This window comes from Oryza brachyantha, chromosome 5, assembly GCF_000231095.2.
Source record: "Oryza brachyantha chromosome 5, ObraRS2, whole genome shotgun sequence".
In the NCBI taxonomy this organism is placed as follows: Eukaryota; Viridiplantae; Streptophyta; class Magnoliopsida; order Poales; family Poaceae; genus Oryza; species Oryza brachyantha.
This window is the reverse complement of record NC_023167.2, coordinates 10184843-10205935: the sequence shown is the minus strand read 5'-3', so window position 1 is coordinate 10205935 and position 21093 is coordinate 10184843. Positions and strand designations below refer to the sequence as shown.

Genomic DNA, 21093 nt, shown 5'->3' with positions numbered 1-21093 from the left:
AATGTTCCGTACAATCCTCCACTGCAGCTGGTGGTGGAGAGGCTAACATCACCGGTGAGCCTTTGACAATTGCTAGTGCTACTACTGTTGTCGCCACCACCAAGCCAAGCAAGCCTCCTCCTACCGCTGTTGTATCTCCACCAACTCGTCAAAGCGACCATCATTTTCCAAGCAGTACAGTTCTTGAGGAAGAGGTTAGTTAATTAAGGCCAACTATATCCACTATGAGTCGATCGATGGCAGCAATGAGGATGCAGGAGATATCTAACATGTGCATGTTCTTGCTAATTTAAGTACGTGAGGATTTCAAAACCCCTCATCCATTTTATATGTGGCGATGCTATAGCTAGCTATATTTGGCTCTAGAATAAGACTTACATATGCTTATATCTGATGATGTTATAATTAATTGTTATCTTAAAAATCCTTTAATCATTTATTTACTACGCGGTTTATATGTTTCACATTTGAGTCTTAGGTGGAACACTTAGTTCACTGGATGTCATATAGAACATTTAATATAAAACATCGCTCTACAGGTTACACTTAATTCATTGGACGTTCTATAGAAAATTTATTGTAGAAGGGTGCACTACAGGTTATCTATAGATTGGCCGAAGCATGTATGCATTATATGGTTATAACTATACCTAAAACCATTGATTATTGTAGAACCGAATTATGGAAACCGTAGGTTGTGTCCCTCGTGAAATATTATTCTGATTGTTTTATTTCGTTCCAAACTACAAACTGTAGGTTGTGTCCCCGGTGAAATCTTGGAATGTGATCACTCATAATAGTTTATGAGTCTAATACGTGAAACATTGGTTTTTTACTTAGTTTCGTTATTTAGCTGACTATTGCTTGTGTTTAATTAAATTACATGAATCAGTAAAGGCTAATCTTACTTTGTGGTCAATTGGCAATTCTATAATGTTTGGATTGTTCAGGATGGTTGAATTGTTCACTATTTTTTATTCTTGGAACCATTGGATATTTCTCATGCTATGTCTTTGTAGTTTTATTCTGCTATCATGAGTCTTTTGTACTGGTGTAATATAGGATAGATTTGCAAGCATCACTATAATTAGGAAATCTATTGGTAGTTCTGCTCTGGTAACCCCATGAGGAACCTTTATTGGGGAGGAAGGTTCTCATGATTAGTCAGAAGCAGATCGCATCGCATTGGTGGTCATTATAGTATGATATTCATGAATGGCACTGTTAATCAGCTTTCTTAATTCTATTAAAGAGAAAATACATGCTTGAACAATATTATGAAGCAAGAGTCCTAGCATGTTTTCTCTTAGCAGATTTCATTTCTTTTTTTCCTATAGAAATATGTCTAAACCATATAGTACATCCTATTTGGTTCTCTAAAAAATATAACTAACTACCGACTGCTATATTTCATTCATTCTAAATAAGTGCACTATTTTGTTTCATTTTACGGATGAAGGTGATAAACCAGCACTATCTAATGCTATACTATTTATTTGTGTGAGTTTTAAAATATACTTATATTAATCCCATTTCGGTCGCATAACATTTGAATGTTATTTACAGTGAACCACTACAGTAAATGCAAATGTCCCTCATGGAATGCGATGAACATAATTTGTCCGGCTCTCTAAACAGTAATGAAGGGGGAATACATGACGTGAAAACATGACATGTAATTACAATTTGTTAAAAACATGATATGTATATTTTTACGCCTTTTATGGGATAAATATTTTCTATCCAATTTATCATTGATTTAAGTATGTACATTATGTTCATTTGATATAAACATGTCAAACAATTTTCTGACTTGCTTACGATATGAAAGGAAGAGCGCTCATGGAATTAAATTGGCCCAAACATATCATGTGAATTAGCAATACTCTATCGATTATTGTGGTCGAAAATTATAGTTATTGGTTTTTTGTTAATACGGTCACGTACGTAGGTCAATCAAGATATTGTGAATGGTGATATGACTGTAGACCGAGCACTAAAGAAAAAAAGACTTGCTGAATGTAAACATCCACATTTCTCAAATGGGAAGCAACCATATAAAAATGAAAATACCAACGTCGATCTGCCAAACATAAGTCGTTGATGATATGGGCCTGGGGTATTCCATGTAAGGGGAAGTAAGCCACCCTTGGGTCACGTGGCATGCCTCGAGAGGGATCAGGCTTGAGGCCAGAGAGGCAGCAACCTTCCCGTGCCCGGGGTCGGACCGTCTGGCCCTGCCCCTTCAACCTGTTCATGAGAGGGCACATGGTGCGAGAAGCATCACTGTAGGTATGCTTGACGCCCTGTCACCGCATTTAATGGTGCTCTGTCCCTTGCAGGGCACCACATTGAATGTGGCATGCTTGAGGCATGGTAAGTCGTCTACGGTGACGACGAATGTGATAGTGGACTAGGAATGGGCCAAGGCCTTGCATGCACGCGCCTGCCACTAGCAGGAGGCATGACCCAATGTTAGCCATGTCTCGTCGACCACTAATGAGAGGGCTTTTTGCCCCTCTCACAAGATCGAACCGACGCTACGTCTTCGCTGGATCATTCTCTCTCTTGCCGCTGCTTAGTAGGACCAAGCAGGCGAAAGTATTCCTCATTTAATGGAAAATGACGTGTGCTTTATGCTCACATTGCAGCGGGGCACAACCCATGTCGCGGTGAGACGTGTGCTGCCCTACATGTCGGTAGACTTGACTAGCATTAATTACCTGTAAAATGATGTTTTCCTTTCCTTAGAGGATGGATCATGGCACACGTGGTAGCCCCTTGAAGTATAAAAGGAGTCCCTTGCCTAGGGAAAACAGGGAGCTTCCTTCGAATACAACCGATAGGCGCTCAGTAGCCTTTGCTGCTAGCCAAGCCATCTGTAATTTCTTACACTCCGAGCAACCACACACAGGAGTAGGGTATTACGCTTCTTAGCTGCCTGAACCTATATAACTCGAGTGTGTTTGCATCGCTTCCGAGAGGCCCAACCCCCTCCGTCTCTCTCTTCCCTCTCGCTCACGACCCTCTCACCCACACCCCCGATCCGAACCCAAAGAGGGGCCTTGCTGCTTACCGCTCGAGGAGTTTAACCTCTGGCATAGATAATGATTATATTTGATTGTTGTAAGTTTTTTCATCTCAAAGGATTAATCTACTATAATCGCCATCAATTGTTCAATTTACTTCATCTGTCCATGACAAATTAAAACTTAGACGTGATGTGTATTCTAGCCAATTTACATGTTGAACTAATCTAAATATATTAATTTACAAATTCCATGGTCTTCAACATTTTATATGTAATTATTTTCTTTTGTACATAAAAATACGTGTATTATTCCATATTTCAGCTCAAATTTTGTTTTTTAAATGAAAATATCTCCATGATATAATGTAAATCTGTAGTCATAGTATGCAGCTGTTAATATTATATGTAAATACACTAAGATAACTTTTAGTTCAGATCGCTATTGACTTTTGTAGATTCATCATGCACGCTTGCTTGGATAATGGGGTAGGAAGTGGCACATACGTACCCTATCCTTGGTACGCTAAGTGATGAACCTTTGAGTTTGATCGCTAGTGATGGACAGAGCTCGTACAAAACTAAAGCCCATTCAGAAATAGAAGAAACCAAAATTAAAATGTCTCATCAAACTGATGAACCTTCGAATTTGATATGTTCAATAATTGGCCAGACTTATGATTACCTACCACAAGGTAAGAAAATTTGGTTATTATGTTCATTATCATTCTTTTCTTTCTATGTCATGCACATTATATTAGTCAAACCATCTATTGCAGATTATGAGTTGACCGACCAACATTTTATTGCACATATGACGATACAAACATCACTTCAAAGCGCCAAATTAGTCAACATATAAGATGCATATGTTAATCAACATCGATGGTCATGCCTTTTGGATAAAAATATTTTTGTCAATGACAATGTAAGTATAACTACATTTAATTAAATACTGTTGGCATTTCATACTTCTGAATGTAATGAAAGATTCATCTTCAAACTATAGGTCATTACCGCATACATCTACTGCATGAGGAGCCAATTTGGGATGGTTGATAAGGTGTATTTCGAAAACACATATATTTCCTACATGCTTAAACGTGATGGTACCATTGGAGTTATAGAACATGTTGATGGAACTAAAAAGCACCTTACCATGATAGTGGCAAACTATCTTAAACATGAACTGGTATTTTATAGCTCTCTATATCTGATAGGATATATGTTTGTATTTATATATACGTACATCAATTAACTCAACTTTATAAGTAGATATTTATACCAATAAATACAAAAGACACATACTAGTATATAGCGGTTGTCAACGCTAAAAAAAATCAGAGATACAAGTATTGAGTTCTTTGTGTTGGCATTTCAACCGTGTTGACCCAGTGACTATTACATGTTGCTCCAATTTTCTTGATAACAATTTATTTGTGTCTATCGCTACTAACAATAATCAAACAGTTCAAAGGAATAGACTGTCATTTGAGTATTATTGCTTGACAACCAGACCTAGGTACCCACACATGGGAAACCTCCATGTTACAACTTGGTGGATCACTGAACAATTTAAAAATCCAAACATACTCTATTTAAATTTTATATCAGGATATATGCTTTATGCTAAATGCACAATTGTTGTAGTGATATTTTTATTATAATGCAATTCTTCATGTGGTCTATTCATGCTTAAGTACATGTAATACTGGACAGGAGATACACTTTCTTGCTCTCTTACACAGGTGAATTTCTTTTCTTTTAAGTGAACGAAAGAGTACGAGTATAACATGTTTAATTTGTATTGTTTTGTTAGTAAATTTAATTTTATTACTGCACATGGAGATATTGAACTTTTCATCCATAAGTTACCAGGCATAACATTATGTCGGAAACAAATGAGGCTAGAATGACGTCCAGCGATGGTCAAGATAATGATACCAAAGAGAATTCAGATGATGTCATAATGTTGGATAGTAGAAATAAAATTGTCTCTCGTATGAATAATAGGGAATCCAAATTATCAGACTTCGTGTCTACTAAAGAGAAATATGATTCACTTCTGTCTGTTATCACTATGATGGGTTTACATGAGTTGGTAGGCGGCATTTCCAACTACATGAAAGGACAAAGTTGTGTTAAATCATTGGAGTAAGTCAATATTTTAAAGTATGGGTATACATGAGTCTATATTGAATATTTTAATATTTTCTTATTGATTCACAGGAAAGTTTGGGTGCAAAATTCGAATCCTTATTTCATTAGCTTGAGTCTTACCAAGCTTTAATTAGTATTAAATGAGAATAAACCAATGGATCGTGATTGCTTCAACATGGTCGTTTAGAAGTTTATGTACGATGACATCCAGATGATGAAAAAACCAATGGAGTAATATCAAAGCATTGTCTGCATTTGCGATTTTGGATAACATTTTTATAATAATTTATATTCACCCCTTTTAGCATATGTCAGAATAGTATTGAATTTGGTCGACACCCAAAATTTCATCAAAATCTTGATATTGTTCAACTGGCAAAGATAGTTTTAGTTGGTCCAAAACTTACTACAACATTGCAAGATGCAAATCGGTATGATTGATATACTTTTTCTCATATTTGTGTATGTTTTATCTATTTTTAATGGATAAACTTTTTACACAGATTCTCATAACAATAGAACTATGTGGAACCTTTAATTTATTCTGGTTATATTGGATCAAAATACAAGAAAACTCTACATACTAGATCCTAATCCTTTTAATCCCATTTACAAAAATAACCCGAATGTAAGATATGTCAAAAAGTTATTATGCCTTGTCGAGCACTTCAGAAAAGTCATGAACATAGAGTGTTTTAGATCTACGTAGATTGAATATATAAAACTTTGGAGTCAAATAAATGTTTCAAATGTGCCAATTCATAACAGATATGTTTTATTCCAAAATTCCGTCAATGAACCGTCCAATTTATTTTTTATAAATCAAAGGTAAGTAACTATTGAATCTTGTCAGTGAACTATCTAGTTATCTTGTTCTTCTTTTCAAGCGTGCATGGAGAAATGATGAACTAAAATTATCTGCTTTCAAGGTTATAATGAAAGTATTTCCTTTGATTATTTATAATAGTGCATAATATTCTAATTTATAAATAAATGTATGTGTAGGATGACTATGAGTTAATGATACATTCATTTGATACATCTAGTAGCATACCAAGATTGTTAGTGAACTATCTGGTTATCTTGTTCTTCTTTTCAAGCATGCATGGAGAAATGATGAACTAAAATTGTCTGCTTTCAAGGTTATAGTGAAAGTATTTCCTTTGATTATTGATAATAGTGCATAATATTCTAATTTATAAATAAATGTATGTGTAGGATGGCTATGAGCTAAGGATACATTATTGATACATCTAGTAGCATACCAAGAGAATGAGTGTAAAAGCAACATATCTATTGGCGCATGAGATATCGTTAAGTGTGTTGCTAATGTTGAATGATAGATTTAATTAATTTGTAATATTGTATTAGGCATGGTGTTACTAAATGTTTATGTTTTGATTTTCTTTATACTAGGAACATGATATTTAATGCTATAACATTATATTATTTTTCTATGTGGATGTATTTTGTTCATAATATAATATTTATATATAACTTGGACCAATTATAAGCTTGATTGTATTTTATATGATAATAAATTTAATAATTAATATAGTTGACACCGTAGCGTTAGCACGGACATATTACTATTTACTGATTGTATTTAGGTTGTCAACGATCTTCTCAGAAGGAAACGCTAAACACGAGAGTGCAGGGACAATAAAGTTTATTGTTGTCCTCTTTGTTATAAGTTTTATTTTCCCTATTTTATTTTATTTATATCTATAATAGGATGGATTTAATTAAGAATGCACACTTGTGTGTGTGTCTATATATATATATATATCATATAAACCCGATTTACCTTCAAAAGAATAAGGAAAAGGAGGGTACCGTGACCCTTACCATCACGGTCGCCATAGTCCGACTCGGTTTCGTAACAGCAGCAAGTCAGCAACCCAACACCGTTCAGGTGCAACGATTCAAACCAACGCGCGCCGTTTGATCGGGACCATCGCCTCATCGGACGGTCCAAAACGAGCTCGGGCAGCTTCCCGCGATACCCGTTCCGTTCGTGGCCAGATCGAGTCGGACCGCGCCCCAAGCTTTCCGCGTGGCCCACCTGTAAGCCTTATCCCCCGACCGGCCTCAGAGTCACAGCACCCCGGCGGCCCATCCAGATTTCCCGGCCGCGTGATGGGCCCGGCGCGTCAGCCACGCGTCCCGTGGGGCCCCGGACCCTCGCTCCGACTCGGCTTGCGCGCTCCAAAGCCCTAGCCAGTAGAAGCCACCAAACCAAAGCCGCCGCCTCACACGCACTGACGCCCAACTCCTCGCTTCGATTGGAATCCGCCCCCACCCAAACCCCCTCCCAAACCCTAACCCTACGACCTCCCCCTCCTCCTCCTCCGCCGCCACCGCCGCCGCCACCGCGCCAGCGCAGGCTTTGCCTCCGGTCGCCTATTCGGATCGAAGCGGTGAGGATTATTTGCGCGTCGGCGTCGCGTTGCCCTTCTTGCGTTCCCTGTTCGTGCGTTTCCTTCGCTGTTTCTGACCCCCGGCGTCGTTGTTTTGTCGCTCTGGATTTGCAGATGTCGTCGGACGATGAGGTCAGGGAGGAGAAGGAGCTCGACCTCTCCTCCTCCGACGTCGTCACCAAGTACAAGGATGCCGCCGATATCATTAACAGTAATGGACGCTCTTGATTTTTTTACCTTGCTATTAGTGTCGTGCCCGATGGCTGGGCATATTTAATATTCTGTGTTGTTAGTGCTAGTTGGGATGTTATGCTTCGTATATTGCTTTGGTGGAAGTTTAGCTGTCATTTTGCTCTGTTTAATTTAGCAATTCCTGATTTGGATGGTTTGGATTCAAGTCCTTTTAGTAGCTTTGCTGAAAAGTAACATACTCTCTATGCACGAGTAGTTTGTTAGCCATTATTTTCTCCCAGTATTGTTACTGGTACTGCACTCGCCCCATATTCTAATCCACTAGTAATATACCTTGCATTGCAACAGACTCATACAACTCATGGCTCTACAGGCCTATAGAGAAAAAATAAACGGTTTATTTTAACAACCCATCTGATTTTTTCTGGTTTTTGTGAGAGCAATGGTTTTTGCATGGTGGGGGTGGGGAGGAGGACAGTTTCAAGTAGTAGAGATGTGTAATATCATGTCTGAGCTCTGTGCAAGTCGACAAGCATGTGCATAGCCACTCACTAGATAGTATATGGATGTGCATGGTGTTATCAGAAACACCGGTTCCTCCTCTTTGTTCTCTTGTCTCTCACTCTTCTATTGTAGTTTTTACATGTACGAGGCGATTCTTGTATGTTTTCTGGGGGGAATGGTGCTCTGTTATCCAGGGTAGATTTGCCACATGCTATATTTTGTTTGTTACTGTAACTGTATCCACCTATATAGGTGAGCCAAAAGGTTATGTTTTGGCAGGATATGATTTTTGCCCAGTTAGCAACTCTGGGATGTACTGTATTCATAGTTAGGTTCTGGTATCGACTCTATCATATAAGTTTTACAAACCACAAGTTGAGTGGAGTAGTATGTGTTGAAATAGTTACCTGCTTTCCTTTGTCCATTCAATTTTGCTGGCACAGTGTGTATATTATTTTGTTCTGCATTTCTAACTGCAATTTTAATAACAAGCAGCAATGGAACATTCATGTTGGCAAAGTTGGTACATTTTAAATCTGTGTGGATATGTAGGTGTTTCGATTACTATTACCTGTGGGTTGTTTGGTTGTTATGAATGCAAATTTGTTGTCTTATATGGTGGGGCTGTATAGTTGTGTATGATGCCAAATAAATTTTGTCTGCTATGGTGAAACCAGAACTGCAGTGCTAAATTGATTTTATTGTTGAACAGATGCTCTTAAGTTGGTAGTGTCTTTGTGCAAGCCAAAAGCCAAGATTGTTGACATTTGTGAAAGGGGTGATTCTTACATAAGAGAGTAAGGAATCTAACTTTGTCTTAGCGCTCTCTCTCTCTCTGTCACCCATTTTACTGAGTGTTTTAATTTTCTTTGTTTTCAGGCAAACTGGCAATATCTACAAGAATGTGAAGAGGAAGATTGAAAGGGGCATTGCTTTTCCGACATGCTTATCTGTGAACAACACAGTCTGCCATTTCTCTCCACTAGCCACTGATGAGGCTGTCCTGGAGGAAAATGATATGGTCAAAATGTATTGTGTTATTATGACCTTTTCAACCTTTTTGTTAATCTACTTTGAACGTTAGTGATTCTCTTTTCATTTCACAGAGATATGGGATGCCATATTGATGGTTTTATCGCCGTGGTGGGTCATACACATGTTATCCATGATGGGCCAGTCACTGGGAGAGCAGCAGATGTTCTTGCTGCTGCCAACACAGCTGCAGAAGTTGCTCTGAGGCTTGTTAGACCTGGGAAGAAGGTGCACTGAAAAATGTTACTCTAGTACTCATTCTCTCTTTGCAATTTATGCTGTTTACATACTGTGTGTAGGTTAATTGTGCTTATACACAACGTTTTTGCTTGCTTCTGTTATTATGCTTTTATTTTCTTTTGCTGGCCACATCGAAATTGTTTGATAGTGAGATTAATTCAGTTTACATGTTTTGTACTGGAATGCTGCTCTCACTAGTAATTAGCTCCTTCTTGCAGAACAAGGATGTCACGGAAGCAATCCAGAAAGTGGCTGCTGCTTATGACTGCAAAATTGTGGAAGGAGTTCTCAGCCATCAGCTGAAACAGTTTGTCATTGATGGTAACAAAGTTGTACTTAGTGTCTCAAATGCTGATACGAAGGTGGATGATGCTGAATTTGAGGAAAATGAAGTGTATGCAATTGATATTGTCACCAGCACTGGAGAAGGAAAGGTGAGAATGACTTCTTATTTGTAGGATTGTCTTGCCTTCTGCTTGTCACATTTTTCTTACATTCCGTTGTGATGCACAGCCCAAGTTATTGGATGAGAAGCAGACAACAATCTACAAAAGAGCTGTAGACAAGAATTATCACTTGAAGATGAAAGCATCTAGGTTCATTTTCAGTGAGATAAGCCAAAAGTTTCCAATCATGCCCTTCACTGCTAGGTCTGCTACTATGCACTAACTTTTGTGGCATGTTTTTGTTTACTATATTGTAACATGTGTTTGAATTGTCTCAGGGCATTGGAAGAGAAGCGTGCTCGCTTAGGCTTGGTGGAATGCATGAATCACGAATTATTGCAGCCATACCCTGTACTTCACGAGAAGCCAGGTACTTATCTTATCTGGGTGTTGAATACTGAGAATTTTAGCCATTGTTCTCCTAGTTTTTATTATGAAACTAGCCTTGGGTTGTGTACGAATCTATTTGGGCAAATTATTTTGTGATTATGCCATATTTTTAGTTTCTTGTGATTGCATTAATAGCTGTTCTTTGTGCAGGCGACCTTGTTGCGCACATTAAATTTACTGTGCTTCTGCTGCCATCTGGATCACAGAGGGTAACATCACATCCACTTCAGGAGTTCCAGCCTAAATCCATTGAAGACAATGCTGAAATCAAGGCATGGCTTGCTTTGGGGACAAAAACAAAGAAGAAGAGTGGTGGAAAAAAGAAGAAAGGTTTGTTTTGTTCTATATCGAACAATACTTCTGGTTTTTGGTAATTGAGGTGCTACACATCTGAATGGATCCTTCAACTTAGCCTGCTACCATTTTCTCATCTATAGGTAAAAAAGGAGATGCAGCAGAAGCAGAGCCTATGGAGGAGGGTTCAAATGATGCCAACAAAGAATAACTGATTATTCTTTTGAATTGCTTCCTTTAGTTTTGTACTTGCTCCTTCACTGCATCTGATGCTATTATATTACATTCAGTTGTGGAAAATCGAGTACTTTTTCAACCTTCACTGCATTGATCGACCCTGCTTGCACACTAGCTGTCACATGAAAGCACAAAACGATAATTACCTATGAGGTGTCAATGTTGGTCAACGCTGTTCTGCTTAACTTTTGTGTTAAATCTACTGCGATTTTTACCTGGAATCATTCTATCTATATATGGTTCGATGCCTGGTATTTTCTTGTAGAGGGGGCTGCAATTGAGCTAAATTGCTAGGGGTAATGGATGCAAATGAACCTACTGTCTCGTTTCAGTAGTTGCACTTTTTTCTGGGTGGTCATTTTCATTGTTTTGTTGAGGAATTGGCGACCTGTCTGTCACTTGTTAATACTCGGTATTCATGAATGGTGCTTGGTGAGATTAACTGCATAGTACCAGGGTTCCCTTTACCGCACGAGCCGCCAAAACCGCGGGAGCGCGGATACCGCACGGAAACCGTAAAAACCATGATGAATTTAAATCCAAAAAATTTGAATTTAAACTTACGCGGTCTTCGTGGCTTATCGCGCGGTTTGCTGCGGTAACCGCGGGTACTTGTTACAACATTAACGGCGGTTACCGTGGTTTCTCGCGTGGTTTTTGTTACCGTGAGGACCGCGGGTGTGATGTCAAATGAAAAAAAAAACTTTAAAAATCTAAAAAATACATGAAAAATAGAAAAATATTTTGTGACTATATTTATAACATAGAAAAAATATGACATGTTATATAGGAAAAACAAGAAAAGTTCCACATGACATTTTCTAAATTCTTGATATTGCAAAATACAAATATACACCGTCCGTCACAACTATACCTACTATCCATTATTACGAATTAAAATATTATGTGTACTAAGATGCACGTATAATTTTTCTCTATACATATTACATATTTTTCATATATCCATCGTTGTATATTTGTATTTTCAACGTTATGTACCCTAGTGTCTAGTGTAAATAATAATGACTCAATACGAAATATTCTTGAACATCTTCCTATGAAATATTACTTGCAATAGACTATTTTTTAATTTTGTTTCTCGAAATACTCGTTTATGATTTTTAATTACGCCGGGAATACATTTTTTCATTAATTTGTTTGACAAAACTATACTATATATCAACCTATACAACATATATTTTTTTCATTAAATTTTCTCAAATTTTTTAAATTCTCCCCAAATTTAAACTCGGTTACCGTGGTTTATCGAAGCCATACCTCCACGGAAGGCGCGGTTACCGCGACGGTAACCGCGGTAACGTAAACCCTGCTTGGTACTATTTAAAAAAAACATGAGGTTGGAAAATACAATTGTCGGTGCTATGACACACGGTATAGGCCTTGCCGGGTAGATCGCTATTACCTCTGTTTCATTTTACAAAATGTTCAAATCATTTATAATTTTTTTTGGATGTTTAGATATATTATTGATTATTGGTGAATCTAGGTAACAGAAGGGAGATAGATCTAAATACGACCATAATATACTACCCATCCTATTTTCCTATTCAGACTACCGTAGAAGCTAGTCGTTGAAGAAGTATTAAAAAAATCGTATCACACATGGTTTTTATTTATTAATATTATATTGTATATTTGTATTATCTTTAATATACAATCGCTACAAATTAGTGATTTGTATAAATAAAGCAATGTACCTATTATTACATAGCCATGATAGCATGGTAACCTGATAAATTAAAAACCAGTTTAATTTAAAAAATCAAACCATTCAATTCAAAAAACCGCCGCCGGTCCATCGAAAGAATCACTCACTTCACTGGTTCTTTACCGGTTCACAAACGTTAGTCCCTTTTTCTTTTAACTATAGTTGAAGGTTGAGACCGTCATTCTGCGTTCAGAAAGTTTTATCATTCATTTATTGATTTCTTCGAACAGACTATTAGAGCATCCTAACAGCTCATCTAAATTTGGTCATCCATCTTTATTTGGATGATCATCTAAAACACTTTCATCCTTCATATCCCTTTGTACTCCAGCAGGTCATCTATATATATATATAGCATCCTCTATATCTATTTGGAGGATTGAAGAGAGAACATCTAAATATAGAGTTTCTCTCTCCTAATATGGATGACATCCAAACATAGATGATGAGATAGATGTTCTGCTGGAGCTCAACTTTTACTCTTCATCCTCTATTTCTAGGATGGAGGATGAGATGGATAAGCTGTTGGGATGCTCTTAGTCATGATCTGTTCTTGTAAGAGCGGAGGAAACTAGCCATTGGGGGTTATCCCAAACTAGTACTAAAAGATTTTTCAATGTAATAGAATTTGGAGATTCAAATTATTTGTCAATATTTGTTATTTGAATGTTTTGTATTAAAGGACGAAGGTACTAAGAGCTACCAACAATCATATTTACTCGCTCTGTTTCATGTTATAAGATTTTTGAAGTTTTTTCACCAAAGTTTATTTTATAGTCTTGGCTTTTAAATCGCTAAGAATACATATATATAATTTTTATTTATAAATTATTTTTCGTTTACAAATATATTGTTTGGCAACCATCCCTATGTCGAAACATGTCTACACGGAATCAGAGGCCCAACAATTTATAGCTTAGTTATGTATTTTACCATTAAACGTATTGGCAGCACAAGAGATGACGCAATATATTGTATAAACTTTGTAAATTACGTTCAGACTAATGATTAATCTTGCTATGCTAAGGTGGATGTTGACTAGGATGTCATGTACAAAGTACAAACGACGAGGTATGAGACATGTTGTATTTGCAATAACTCGTGTAGTTTGCTTTGAGTTTTATCATTCCATCATTTTCATGCTTTTATACATATTTCTTTGTGCAATAAGCATTCACATATTAGTTTTGTTCAGTAAGTAGTCATCATTTTACACTTAATAATACATAAATATCTAGTTGACATTCATGTATATGTGGCATGCCTATGTGTTATCCTAATTAACATCAAACTTAGTAAGATTATCCATAATTTGCCACTTTACTGGGTTTACACGATGTTGTTGGTGTTATGGGGAATGAAGTACCCGTAGCGGTGGTTGGTACTATCACGTGTCTTTCTCGATGTTTTAGATTGGTTAAGCTCATTGTGTAGCTTGAGAAATGTCATCCAGGAATGACTTCAATCTAGATGACCATATTCAATAGGATAGGAAGACGCAACGAAACAATGTTGTTAGGGGCATGGATAGATGAGATGTCAACGCTGATCGCCCCCTCCCCTTGCTATAACAGACAAGCTTAAATATAATGAACCCTCTCTAGGGAGGCTCACAGGACATGTCTCAATGAATACAACTGTCTCTTTTTACAATTTACTTGACTTAGATTATGGGTGTTGGCCCAAAGTGGGAGTAGCCAGTACAACCAAGGAGAAATCATTTTTAAACCTAAAAGTAATCTCAAGAGGTGAAGAACTCCCCACATATTTAAGTTGGTGCAACCGCGCAAGTCCCTTTTAATTCTTAATGTGGAACTATTCTTAAAAATATATAAATGGTGAACCTAGACCAAGTAAAAGAATTTTAGACCTTTGGCTTATTGTTATTGACCATCTTATTATCAAGAACTAAGCAAAACATCATACATACGTAGGGTACCACACTATTGCAGCCCAAAGCTGTCTAAACTTGGTGGTGTTCTCTGCTCCCAATCAAGAGAGTCCCTGCAATGGATTTGACACGCATATTTTTGCCCCTCTAGGCTGATCATGAAAGGGAGCTCGGATCCTCACTATGCGGTCATTCGTCGACACACGTATAGTACGAATCAATGCACCTAGATGAATGGTTTATATGATCTATTGCATTGCATTCATTGCATAAGTTTTTTTTACCATCGACACAATTTACTCTAAATTAAAATATTTAAACTCAAATAGATAGATTTCAAAGATATAAATTTTGAGCTATGATAGCTGCACCAGTGGCGAACCTACGTGTTATTTCTCGGGATCCTCGGACCCTAGATAAATTATCCAATTCTTACTAAATTATATCATATTAATTAGTGTACGAGTATAAAAATTAGATAGTCAGTACGTATTGGACCCCCGGTAATTTCTATTCTGGATTTGCCACTGAGCTGCAATATCAAGTAGTTTCTAAACTAAGCCCCCGCTGGATCTTGGTGGAGATAAGGGCTGAGGGCATGAGGAGGAGAATGAGGAAGAAGAGCTATATATCCAAATGTTGGATCTACCCTGTTAAAGTGCTCTAAACTTTAAAAAAAAAGATAAACTCGAACGCTAGTCCTATAGTATTACGTGTCACGCGATTGTTATATCTAGCTACCATGTATTGTAATGATCATGTATTGCGTACTCACTTATTTTTTTTAATTTTATGTAGCTAACTTTTAGTTCTACGTTTGACTATTATGCTTCATAAAATATTACTTAATTATTTTTTATGATTTTATTTATTACCAAAGAAAGTTTAAGAACGATTTATAATTTTGCATATTTGTAAAAAAAATTAAATAAGACGAACAGTCAAACATATATCAAAACGTTAAATAATAAACTAGAGGGAGTATTTCTTGAGAAAAGTCATAAATTCAAATGTTATACTATATTGTTTCTCATATTATAAGACTTTCTGGCCTTGTTTATATTCATATGTGCGGTAATGAATATAGACACACAAAATATATATATATATATATATATATATATAAGAATAAATGTAGAGGTCATATTATAATATGAAATGGAGAGAGAAGTAAACCGAATATTACTGAAAATTTAACTTTTTGTCACCAATGGCAACATATTTGAAGGCTTGTGAGAGGAATTAAACTGAAATGTAAAGAGTGACAACAAGCAAGGATAGGTTTGGTTCCAGAGATGTGATGGGTTGCGACAGAGTCAACCCATCCTTGATCCTATTTGGTTAGTGGATGGGTGGGATGAGTTGGACCCAGAAGAGGAATATTCCTCCCAGATTCAGGTCCAACCCATCCCACCAAAACGGTGGGATGGATCCGTCTTAGAACGACCACGACGCACAGAGGGATGTTCATTTTATTTATTAAATTTATTTAAAATATATTACTTGTATAAATATATATTGAATTACTTTAGTTTATTCATATATTAATCCTAGTATTTAATATTTTATTTTAGATATGAGAAGTAACATTTATCACATGTCATCTCTTCGACCAAACAAAAAACAGGTTTAACTCATCCCTTCCACCAAACAAAAAACAGGGTACAACTCGTCTATTCCACCAAACAGAAAAATAAAATCAATCCATCCTACAATTTAGAGATAAAGCCAAGCCAACCTACCTCGTCTACCAACCAAAAACATCTTAAAATTCCAGACTACGACAGCATAAAAATGAAAATTCACCTGTTCTTCGGAGCCCCGCTGGCGTTGCCAACACGCAGACTCCATTCCGTTTCCGCACATTACCCCCTTGCGTGCGGGACCCACCAGACGTGTCCCACGGCCCCCTCCACGCTCCCCGGTGGGCCCCACCACCGCTGGCGGCGCCTCTCCCGTGGCTAACAAAAACCCTAGCGCGCCGCCCCCCGTCTCCTCTCCTCTCTCTCTCGCGATCGGGCCTCCTCGCTCCTCCCCGAGACTTCTGGAAACCGAGAGCTCCGGCGAGCGGAAGCGAGAGCCCTCGATGGCCGACAAGGAGCCCGCCGTCGTGGACCGCCGCGAGGACGAGGAGGCGGAGGCGGAGGGCGCCTCCGCCGCGGCGGGCGGCGAGGAGGAGGACACCGGCGCCCAGGTCGCCCCCATCGTGCGGCTCGAGGAGGTCGCCGTCACCACCGGCGAGGAGGATGAGGACGTGCTCCTCGACATGTGAGCCGCCCAGCTGCTTGCTGCTTGCTCTCTTGATTGTTTGTGTTTTGGGGGTTCGATCTGGCGCTGATCAGATCAGCGCGATGCTGTTGTTGTTGTGGTGGTGGTGTGTGCAGGAAGGCGAAGCTGTACAGGTTCGACAAGGACGGGAACCAGTGGAAGGAGCGGGGCACGGGCACCGTCAAGCTCCTCAAGCACAAGGAGAACGGCAAGGTCCGCCTCGTCATGCGCCAGGCCAAGACCCTCAAGATCTGCGCAAACCATCTAGGTTTTCCACTGATTTCCTCCGAATTACCCCCGTTCTTTTGGGGGGAATGATTTGTTCCTAAGTTGTTGTAATCGCGTCCAGTAGATTCAGGACAAAGAGCTCATGGCTAAGGCTTTGATGATCTGTGTGCAGTGATCTCGAGCACGAAGATGCAGGAGCACGCGGGCAGCGACAAGTCGTGCGTCTGGCACGCGGTCGACTTCGCTGACGGCGAGCTGAAGGAGGAGATGTTTGCAATCCGGTTTGGCTCCGTGGAAAGTGAGTTGGCTGCCTGCTCATCTATCGCTTAATCAATTCTTGTTTCAGTTGTATACAGTGTTGTTATCTTGGCTTTGTAGCGTGATGGATCGTGGTTTTTAGTGCTATAGTTTTCTCAACTGCTTCATGGCTCGGGAGATTCTGGTGATTGTATTGAATTAGGTGAACCAGTGTTGTGCTGAAGAACATGATTTTCTTTATGTAGGTGTTATAAATGATAAATCTATTGCTTTTATCGTATCATGTATTTATGAATTGTGATGAATGTTGGATAGTTAACGGCTACTTTAAGAGAAATTTGTTGCTCTGGATTTGTTACCACGAAGGGACACCACAATTCCTCTGCTTGCCTGATGTCCCTACTCCCTGTCTGCATTGCATATTTTCATATGCACCTTTTGTTTCTGAATTTTGGTTTCAATTTCAGTTCATATTTTAATATTTTAGATTTATGATGTCTCAAATGAAACTTCTTTTATTAGCCCCTATGAGTAAACTGCAGGGTAGGGACTCAATATGACTGATGTTCTCTCTGATTCTATTGCTACTAATACCCAAAGAATAAAACTGAACACTGCGATGTAACTTGCAGCTAGCATTTTGTTATTTTTCATTTGTTACATGGTGAGGTCAACTTGATATACAGAGTATTTATTTTTCCGTAGCTAACCATCAAGGTTTGCACAGTTCGTTGTGGTAGAACACATGTTGTTTGCTCTTGGTGGCTTTTAACCTTTTTTGGTGATCAGATTTGTGTGTGTTCTTACACACGTCTAGCAGTCATTATGAAAGCATGCTTCTGTGCCTTATATCTGTATATTTCTGATGATATTTATAAACTTTCATGTGCTTGTTGTGGGTGAATCCTTTTTCTTGAATGTCTTCAGCATTTCTGATTTGCCCTTTTGAAACATGTTATGCTGTTTCATTTGTTTATCACACCTAATTGTGGACAGATAAGCACAAATCACAGAAATATGCATCTTTCCTGCCAACTTGCTTGGTGATTATTTAACAGCACAACTACATAATTCACAGGAATCTAGAGGTTGCTATTGTAATTCGTGGTATTGTGCTATTGACTTCCTAGTACAGGAAAACCTAAAAATAACCTGTTTCATGTGGTTTCCTTTGTCTGCAACTGTTCTCTTGTTATTTTAGTTGATGATGGTTGTTAAAAAGTAAAAAATATGTAGCTATATCGCGTGTTTTGGTGAAATGGTGTTTGTAAATGTGTTTAATTAGTAGCAGCACCCTCTCATTTTCCACTTGTCACAAATATTTCATTGCATCATTTGAATCTTCTGAAAGCTTGCTGAATTTAACTAATCTACCTACTTTGTTCCATCTAATTCCCTAGACTGCAAGAAGTTTAAGGACTTGGTCGAGGAGATTGCAGAATCACAATCAAAGACGGAAGACAAGGAAAGTGAAGAAGATTCATCTGCTGCTGGCCTGTTGGAGAAACTCAGCGTAAGTGAAAACAAATCCGAGGAAGCTGCGACAAAGGAGGAATCAGCCGATGCTGCCAAGGAAACAGATAGCAAACCGGCTGCCACCTCATCTGAGTAGTCAGCGGTGTGGAACCTCCACAGCACTACTGCTGAGCGCCCCTCGGTGGGAAAGAGTCAGCTTGTCGATACTTCCCGTCTATGGAAGTTAAAGGTCGTTTAGCCATGAGATATGCTGAGAACATTTGGCAGAGTCGGAAGATGTCAGGGTCATCATTACCAGTTGGGCGTTCACGTGTTATTATTTATTTGTTTGTCTAAGGTTGGTTTCTGCTTAGAGTCGCAGATTGGCTTTGGATCAGGTCTGTTCGGGTCTGTGCTTTTATCGAGAACTCGAAATGTAGGACGAGTTGGGGCGTTTTGGGCATGAGTTGTGCGTATCCTCGCTGCATGGTTTGTTGTTGGATGCGTGCTATTCATATAAATTACATATGTTGTTTATTTCTATCCAGTTGCTGTGGTTCAGATACTTCTGTTCTATACATGTCCAATTTGCTATCTTTCTTTAACGTCTGCACGTAAATTCCCATTGGCGTGCGTTTGGTTGTGTACATAGTTGCTGGAGTACAAAACAACGCTCTACGTCCAAAACCTTGCAAACATGGCTCTTGGAAGTTTTTTTACATTAAAATTTTTATGATATTTCCACAAGGATTTCGTTTGGAAGTTTTTTTACATTAAGATTTTGATGATAGTTTGACATGGACTTCGTAAGTTATAGAACTATTTAAAATTTTGATGATAGTTCGACCTGGATTTCGTTAGTTTTACAACTATTGATTTAGAATGACGGAATAAAACATGGGGGTAGTTTAAAAATATGTGCCGGTGCCAGATGAATGTGCTGATTTATGTTAAAATTAAATTACAATGGTTATATCACATTACAGTTTCGAGGAAGGTTACGTGATGTGCTACAGGAGTTGTGGATAGGGATGGCAATTTCACCCGTGGGTAACTGGGTCGGGGGCATCGCATTTGGACGGGTGAGGGGACGAGGATGTAGTCATACCCGTGGGGACCCGAGGGGGCATATTAGACTATAATTCTTTAAATTTTAGCCATAGAAGGTACAAAACCCTAATCCTAAGCCCAAATATATAAAGTAGTAACTAAATGACAACCAACCGGTCTCGCTCTCCTACTCTCTGCTCCAAAGGACGGCTGACGGGCTGTGGCTAGGTGACGCTGTAACAGGTGGCTAGGCGGGCGGAGGCGGTGGGTAGGAGGCAATGACCTCTCCTCTGGATCTTAACTCCACTTCCGCAATCTAATCAGCGCCGAGCGAGGCAGAGCGGGGCAGCGAGACGGGCGAGCTGGCGTCAAGGTGCGCAAGCCAGTGACGATGCGGCTGTGGCTGGGTGGCGCCATGACGGGCGGCTAGGTAGACGAAGGCGAAAACTTCTCTCCTCTGGATCTTGACCCCTCCTCTCCCCTAGTCTAGTCAGCACCGCGGCTGGCCTACGAGGCGAAGCAAGGCGTCTGGCCGGCTAAGCAGCAATCCTAGCGAGGTGGCGTCCCGACAAGGAGGGCGAGCGGGTCACCCGGTCCGATCGGGTACGAGGATGGAGTTTAACCCGCTTCTCTATTTGGGTCCAGGTTCGGGTATAGAAGTCGGTGGCGGGTTCGGGTCCGTTTCTATCCAACCCACCCCCAACCAGCCCCGTTGCCATCCCTACTTGTGGATACTTGACTCGCCATCCACTAAAGTTCAAACTTGGTATATATAAATATTACATGCATGTGGTATGTTTTTAAGGTTTACTGTGTTAAGGTTCAATAGGATTTTAGCATGTGACAGAGATGCACTCAAGTGTGTGTAACGTCCTATCTTTTTCTCGTGCTTATGATCCAAAATTTAAATTTTTAATCTTAAATTTAGAGTTGATTTGGATTTTTTTACCGAAGTTTATTTTTCAGCATGATTTTTAGATGGCTAAGAATTCATATATAAAATTATTTAGAAATTATTTTTCGTTTGCAAATATACCGTTTGCCTTTTTTCTAAGGAAACACCCAAACAATTGCGTAGCGATGCATGTGCTTAGGGCATATACAACGACGATACAGACAGTAGCTGTCTATTTAGTGCATATAAACAGTGATGTAGACATATTGTACAACAGTTCAGACATATGCTGTCTATATGGTTGTTTGTAGGATGTTTAATGCATATATGCATCTATGATCAACCACGCATTGATCTTTGTATGACATTTTGTTGC

The 21093-nt window shown here is 38.8% G+C and overlaps 2 protein-coding genes across 2 annotated transcripts; both read left to right on the top strand.

Moving 5' to 3' along the window:
• The first annotated feature begins 7454 nt into the window (after positions 1-7454).
• On the top strand, positions 7455-11164 carry LOC102717989 (ERBB-3 BINDING PROTEIN 1). The gene is made up of 10 exons (XM_006654223.2): positions 7455-7608; positions 7723-7819; positions 9017-9101; positions 9184-9333; positions 9411-9564; positions 9795-10010; positions 10090-10226; positions 10301-10392; positions 10563-10742; positions 10850-11164. Exons 2-10 carry the CDS (start codon positions 7723-7725, stop codon positions 10915-10917), a joined length of 1179 nt encoding a protein of 392 aa, XP_006654286.1. The 5' UTR covers positions 7455-7608; the 3' UTR covers positions 10918-11164.
• A 5390-nt stretch (positions 11165-16554) lies between these two features.
• LOC102717710 (ran-binding protein 1 homolog c) lies at positions 16555-19346 on the top strand. The gene is made up of 4 exons (XM_006654222.3): positions 16555-16831; positions 16948-17099; positions 17232-17357; positions 18718-19346. The coding sequence occupies exons 1-4, from the start codon at positions 16650-16652 to the stop codon at positions 18927-18929; spliced, it is 672 nt and encodes a 223-aa protein (XP_006654285.1). The 5' UTR covers positions 16555-16649; the 3' UTR covers positions 18930-19346.
• Positions 19347-21093: the final 1747 nt, after the last annotated feature.

Excerpts from the sequence above, each read along its gene's own strand:
- LOC102717989 (XM_006654223.2), top strand. The coding sequence starts at position 7,723 with ATGTCGTCGGACGATGAGGTCAGGGAGGAGAAGGAGCTCGACCTCTCC. Across the intron at positions 9,334-9,410 it reads GAAAATGATATGGTCAAAAT|AGATATGGGATGCCATATTG; the intron begins GTATTGTGTTAT and ends TTCATTTCACAG. Across the intron at positions 9,565-9,794 it reads TTGTTAGACCTGGGAAGAAG|AACAAGGATGTCACGGAAGC; the intron begins GTGCACTGAAAA and ends TCCTTCTTGCAG.
- LOC102717710 (XM_006654222.3), top strand. The coding sequence starts at position 16,650 with ATGGCCGACAAGGAGCCCGCCGTCGTGGACCGCCGCGAGGACGAGGAG. Across the intron at positions 16,832-16,947 it reads GAGGACGTGCTCCTCGACAT|GAAGGCGAAGCTGTACAGGT; the intron begins GTGAGCCGCCCA and ends TGGTGTGTGCAG. Across the intron at positions 17,100-17,231 it reads GATCTGCGCAAACCATCTAG|TGATCTCGAGCACGAAGATG; the intron begins GTTTTCCACTGA and ends ATCTGTGTGCAG.